The 6602-nt window shown below is 46.0% G+C and overlaps 1 protein-coding gene across 1 annotated transcript; it reads left to right on the top strand.

The window, feature by feature from the left end:
- The first annotated feature begins 764 nt into the window (after positions 1-764).
- Positions 765-3613, top strand: LOC139068867 (uncharacterized). The gene is made up of 9 exons (XM_070549359.1): positions 765-978; positions 1063-1164; positions 1249-1353; positions 1429-1461; positions 2394-2441; positions 2544-2635; positions 2716-3026; positions 3121-3333; positions 3416-3613. The coding sequence occupies exons 3-9, from the start codon at positions 1321-1323 to the stop codon at positions 3478-3480; spliced, it is 795 nt and encodes a 264-aa protein (XP_070405460.1). The 5' UTR covers positions 765-978; positions 1063-1164; positions 1249-1320; the 3' UTR covers positions 3481-3613.
- Positions 3614-6602: the final 2989 nt, after the last annotated feature.

Genomic DNA, 6602 nt, shown 5'->3' with positions numbered 1-6602 from the left:
CATGTTAACTAAAACGTTAGGTATTTAGGGGGAAAAAACAAAATAATAAACATTATACAGATGTCAAATAAATCAAACTGTAATTAAACTATATATTTTCAAAGTTTCGATTCTGGATAAAATCCAACAACATATGCTTTATAAATAAACACTACACATGGCTTTTACACACACACACACGTTACATTGTGATTTCTTAGTAAATATTCTATTTGGCGAGAGATAAACTTTATTGTATTTATCCTAGTGAATCTATAATTAAACGGGTAAACTAGCAGTAGTACATCCTACATCAAAGAAAGTAAAATGTTATTATCAGGAGAGGGAGAATGATTAAGTGTTTAGCAGCAGTGTGCTAGACGATGGCCCCCTCCATGAGGCCACCACAGCTCAGCAGAACATCATTGTAGCTTCTTCTGGGGAGAAAAACACTTACAGAAAAAATAAAGTTAACAGCTGAAATAGCAGGAAATAATACAGTTAAAGAGCAGATTGTAGAAGAAAGAAACCCCTGGGTTAAACTGGTCTGTCTACTGCATAATGCTGAACTCTAACATGTGTCCTCAGGGAAGGACCTGATTGGTGTCCAGAACCTGCTGAAGAAGCACCAGGCTCTGCAGGCTGAGATCACAGGTCATGAACCTCGCATCAAGGCTGTCACCCAGAAAGGAGAGACCATAATGGAGGAAGGTAGAGCAGGTCTGGTCCTGACATGTTTCTGAGGTGTCTGCAGGTTCTGGCTCACTTTGTTTGGGTCCAGGTCACTTCGCTGGTTCAGAACCCTCGGCCCGTCAGAACATTCTTATCCACCACGTTCTAACACCAGACCTGTTAACCCGACAGCAACAAGTGGCTCCAACTGACGATGAGACCGGGAAGGAGCTGGTTCTGGCTCTGTACGACTACCAGGAGAAGAGTCCTGGAGAGGTCACCATGAAGAAGGGCAACATCCTCACGCTGCTCAACAGCACCAACAAGGTTCGTGTGCCCTTCACAGCCGAGGAACGACCTCCAGCTCAGAGCGAACATCTCCACACCTGCTTTGTGTTTGTGTGACTTTAGGTTGTTTTACTTGAACTCGCGTCTTTAGCTGAATGAGGATGGAGAGACGGGTCGGACCTGGAGCAGGTCGAGGTCTTGCAGAAGTTTGACGACTTCCAGAAGGTCGGACTTTTCCTCCTCTCCGTCTTCCAGCAGCAGCTGTCAGATCAGCTCAGGTGATAATCAGCAGGTGCTTTTGTCCTGCAGGACCTGAAGGCCAACGAGTCCCGCCTGAGGGACATCAACAAGGTGGCATGTGAACTGGAGTCAGAAGGTCTGATGGCTGAGGAGGCTCCTATGGTTCAGGCTCAGGTGAGCGTCACCTGTCTGCAGCAGCTGGTCCCTCTCACTTCCTGGTTTGTTAACTCTGCTCGTCTCTGTTTGTAGCAACAAGAACATCTGGGTTCTGCTCCTGGAAAGGTGCGTGTTGTCCTCCGCCTCCACCAGAACCAGACGTGGTGTTTTTGTTACCACTCATTTGTTTGTTTACAGGATGAAGCCGACTCTAACCCCGGCTTTCCACAGGAGTCGTCAGCAGCACGTTACTGCAGCAGCACGTCATAGCTGCTGATAGGAACCGCTGTGGTCAACAGAACCTTTTCCACTGGAGCCGTCGGCAGCTCGAGTCGGCCGCGTCTCAGGAGCAGCATGTCGCAGCACTTACGCGCCGGTTCTATTTTCTACGCGCGACGCCTCTGAAACGGGTCAAGTTCGACATTTTTGGGGAAGGAAAGACAGGAAATCGGACGCGGAAATGGAGAGAAGCTACCGAGATTTTCAGAATAAAGAACGTACTGCCTTCCGGTTGCTTTACTTTTAAAAAAAGTTACTAACTGAGCGGCCCCGTGAGAAGTTATCACCTAGATAGCGCTCTCCTTTGTTTTTCAGGTCCGTATTGGCGATTATAAAACGGACAGAACATAAAACGCAAACCATGTTGTAGTTTTCTCCTGCTTGTTGTTGTGTTTACTGACGAAGTCACTCGTGTGACTTCGTGCTCGGTCGGTGACAGCTGCTCCCCTGCTGCTTCGCGTCTCGTGGGAAGGGCCAAGCAGCAGCTTACGCGAGCAAGACGTGCTGCTGCAGTAACGTGCTGCTGACGGCTCCCGTGGAAACCCGGGGTAAGACGGCGTCACCCTAGAAGGTGAGTTCATTCAGCTGATCAGAGGTCACCTCTGATGGCCGCAGTCACGGCCGACCGTGCTGAAATCACACAGGAATTCAGGTGACCCGGCAGGCACCAGGTGCTGGTGAAAGTGGGGACATGTCAGCTGGTTGCCATGGCTACAGTTATCTTTATGCATCTGTATGACTGCTGACTGGTGTGTGTTTCCTGTGACCTTTGACCTCAGACCGTACGGTTGGGCGTTCAGACGACGGCTAACTTTAATTCCATCAAGGTAAGAGGAAGCTCTTCCCTTCCTGTCTGAGCGATCCGTCTCCAGGTTTCCTCGTCCGGCGTCCAGCCCGCTGGCGTCCACCTTCATCTGGTTTCTCTCCAGGAGCTGAACAACCGCTGGCGCTCGCTGCAACAGCTGGCTGAAGACCGGAGCAACATGCTGGGCAGCGCCCATGAGGTGCAGCGCTTCCACAGGTACCCCGCACACTTATGCGCCGCTTACGGGTCAGTAGAGTTTGGACCCACACTCAGACGGAGTTCTGATGTCTTCTCAGAGACGCTGATGAGACCAAAGAGTGGATCGAGGAGAAGAACCAGGCCCTGAACACAGACAACTACGGCCACCCCCTGGCCAGCGTTCAGGCTATGCAGCGTGAACATGAAGGCTTTGAGCGTGACCTGGCAGCTCTGGGTGATAAGGTCCGCTTCCTGATCGGTACCAGGACCCGAGTTGTCTCTGGAGACACGTTCTTCATGGTTCTGGTGACTCCACCCCAGCCGTTCCTGATCAGCGATCAGCGAGGTGCTTTCCTATTTAAGGTGGATGGAGGACACAATTTGACGCCAGAAGATTGCCTCAGTTTTGGTAGTAACCAGCCACTCGTGTTACCTCTAGTGTTCCTAGGATTAATGTTATTTCGTAGTGTTTTTGCTCTTATATTGGATTTACCATTCTTCAGGATTCCTGTCGACCTCATTGGATACTGACCTCTACTCCAGGATTTGGATATTCAACACACGGACCTTATCACCACCCTCCATAACCCACCTCTCATCTCACCCGTTGCCCCATCCACCAGGACGCCCCGCTTCTCTCCACCTCTGCTCCCTCTCCTGCGCTTCCCCCGGCTCTCTACCTCTCCCTCCTCCAGCCAACACATACACCCACCACAGTAAGTCTGCTGAACACCTCTGCCTGCCTACAATGGATTTTGAAACCAGAACCTAAGCTCACCTGTGTTCTCCCTCCTCCAGATGCTGAGCTGTTGTTGCAGTTCCAACCACAGACTTATCTGTGCACCTTAAGTTCCTCCTTATAAATAAATCATTTTTTCCATCAGTTTTTGGTCAGTGTTGTATTCTGCATGTCTTGGGTTAAGTACCTTCCTCCAAACATGACACTCCTCTTCAAAGAGCAAATCTGTTCAGCACATTCTGACAGACAGACCACCATTCTTCTGTCATGATGCTGTACAGGACATTTTTAGAGTTTTTCTTTTTAAAGAGAAATAGGATTACATTTAAATAGCAATACTTTCACATTATCATTTTCCCACACTTCTGTATAACTGTATTTTGTTGTTTTTCAATAAAGAATGACAAATTATTTAAGTTTGGATTTGTTGCACACAAATACATATCTGTAAAAAATATCTACAAAGCTAATGTTTACATAACAAGTATGATTGGGTTTTGCAATACGGCACTATTTTAGTAAGATTTTTAAACCAAGTAAAGTTAGTAAAGAACACATTTCTATTGTCTGCTAAGAAACTGTTGGGATTTAAAATGGGCCTGTTGTACAAATAACTTGTAAATGATTATTCCTCACTTTTGTCTTAACCAAAGAAATTCCAGTAATTGAGCAAAAACATTTATTTTTAACACTACATTTTATAAAACAGGGCGCAAAGTGTCGGCACATGTATGTATGTCGATGGTCCACCCCAACCGAACCAGGAGACACAGACGTCAGGGAGGCCAAGGTTGTCTCTGCAGCTCTCTGGGCACCACGCCTCACGTAGCTGTCTCCAATTATCCAAATGGCTATGGAGAAAAAATAACAGGTTTGTCATAATTGTTTAAAGTACAAAACCATACATGAAGTGGTGAGACAGGTATGTGGAACTTACACTTGCTGTGTTGTGTAGCTGATGTTTGAGACACACAGGCTGCCATGGTGACATTGAAACAGATCTAAGAAAAAAATGAAAATTAAAAACTCCAAGACCTCATGTCATATTTACTAATCAGCTATGGCTGATTTATTGTTTGGATCACAGTGAGTTACACTAATTCTAATATATTTTATTTCTATTATACATACATACTTTTTAACTGTTATTTTCACATGACTGTTATCAGGCTCTCTTGTTCTGGTTCTCATGATAATTCCGTGTCTTCCAGTAAGTTATCTTGTGCTTACTTCATCTGTAGAATGTCTCTTCTTTTGGTAAATTGTACTGAGTCCAGAATAAAGACTAGTTGGCTGTACAAGATACAAACAAGTATAACATTTTGGAAATATGAAATGTATTTACGCTGCTAATTTAGCTCGAATACTAATAACTGCCATATTTTCCGGACTATAACTCGCACTTTTTTACATTTTCTGGCTGGTCCTGCTACTTATACTCCGGAGCGACTTATATAACAAAATATGTAGGCTACACCGCGCTGCTGCGGGCCGACTCCGACCCACACAAGAATGAGTTCCCCTGTCCCACTGGGAGGGTTTCAAACACCGCCAGCATCTGTTAGAGCCTGTGGCGGGGTGCTGAGGGCCGGCTCCAGCCCAGGAATGAGCTCTCCTCGCCGGCCGGGAGGGTTTGAAACACCGCCATCCTCTCCTCTGCTGGCTGTTGTTCATTCTGTTATGGTTACCGGTGCTTGTGTTGCAATGTGAAACGCTTGGTCTCAGATTTTGTAAGAAAGATAATAAAATGTCCCCCCAAAATACGACTTAAATATATTTTCTCTTATTCATGATACATTTAATGGCTGGTGCGACTCAGGAGTGATAGCGCCGAAAAAAACTGTACTGAAAACTTGCTCAAAGCAAAATGTTTTCATTACGGAAATAAATTATAAACTTACCGATTTAAAACTTTTTTAATACAGGTACTTCTCACGAACAGGCGCAGAAAACCTCCACCTAAACTCCGTGTAAGGTTCAGGTCGATGGGTGTTCCAGTTAGCTCCGGTTGGGTTGAAGCTAGGTGGCTACATCCGTTAGCTCGGCTCCCACCTCCGCTTTAGCTTTGGGTTAGCCAGGGTTAGCTTCAGGTTAGCTCGTAGCTAGTTCGCCTGGGTGTCGTCACTCGAGCCCAGCCTTACAGCCCCACCCTCAGCTCCTCCTCTCTTCCCTTTTATGGAATTGTCTGGGCTGGACGGAACCTGTGACACGGTCAAAATGGCGGTGGTGGCCACCTCCCATTATAGACAACAAACGTGTTATTGAAGCCAATGGAATCCGTTTGTCCAGTATGTACAGTCTATGCTCAACGCCCACGCATATCCTGGGCCATCTGACCTCAGGAATTCACATGATAGGGTGGGGCCAGGCTTCACAATGAGCTCACCCGAAACTCTGGTTGAATAGGACCCACACCCACCCTCACACCTTGGCTCATGTGTTTATGTAGAAGATCATCAGGGGGTCTTTTGTTTCCTCTTCGGGGGGGAAACTCCCACTGGGTTTAATTCAATTAAATTCAAATTTATTTATATAGCGCCAAATCACGACAAGAGTCGTCTCAAGGCACTTCACATAATAAAAATTCCAATTCAGGTCAGTTCATTAAGCCAATCAGAAATAATTTTTCCTATATAAGGAACCCAGCAAATTGCATCAAGTCAATCAATACAGCAATCCTAAATCCGGGACTCTCCACCATTTGACCTTAGAACTGAAGAAGCCTCTCGGATGAGAGGTGAAACATCTTCAAGCAACTCAAAGAAGTCCAGACGCTTTTCTTTCAAAGCTCATTAGACAACCAGAAACTACCTATGAATACCCCTTCTCCCCACCCCCCGATGAGTCATTAGCCTTTCTTGTGTGGGAGCCGTTGTATTGATTAGGTGCAGGGAGGTGTGACCTAGACTGAAACTGTACATTAAATAGGGAAGGAGGACTCAGGTTTCACCTTTCCGGCATCTATAATACAGTTCTGAATCTTATTGTTAAACAGTTTCAGTCTAGATCACACTCTTCATGCTAGCCGTTAGCATTAACTACTCCACTACACAGCATAACTCCTTCAAGCTTGTGTTATTTGTGAAGATAAAACATCAACGTTGCAGAGCAAACAGAGTAACTTTGCTGTCAGCCATTCCAAGGTGAGATGTCCAAATATCAGGAAATAAGACTCCAAATCCTGCCATCGGCAAGAGCAGCGTCCAATGTCCTACGCTCTTCATTGCAATATCGCAAACCTGCATC

Source organism: Nothobranchius furzeri, chromosome 3 (genome assembly GCF_043380555.1).
Source record: "Nothobranchius furzeri strain GRZ-AD chromosome 3, NfurGRZ-RIMD1, whole genome shotgun sequence".
Classification (NCBI taxonomy): Eukaryota; Metazoa; Chordata; class Actinopteri; order Cyprinodontiformes; family Nothobranchiidae; genus Nothobranchius; species Nothobranchius furzeri.
This window is presented reverse-complemented; position numbering and strand designations above follow the sequence as displayed.

Bases quoted from the DNA above. Each gene is read 5' to 3' on its own strand.
- LOC139068867 (XM_070549359.1), top strand. From the start codon at position 1,321: ATGGCTGAGGAGGCTCCTATGGTTCAGGCTCAG. The intron at 1,462-2,393 runs GTGCGTGTTGTC...CTTTGACCTCAG, and splicing joins TGGGTTCTGCTCCTGGAAAG to ACCGTACGGTTGGGCGTTCA. The intron at 3,334-3,415 runs GTAAGTCTGCTG...TCCCTCCTCCAG, and splicing joins CAACACATACACCCACCACA to ATGCTGAGCTGTTGTTGCAG.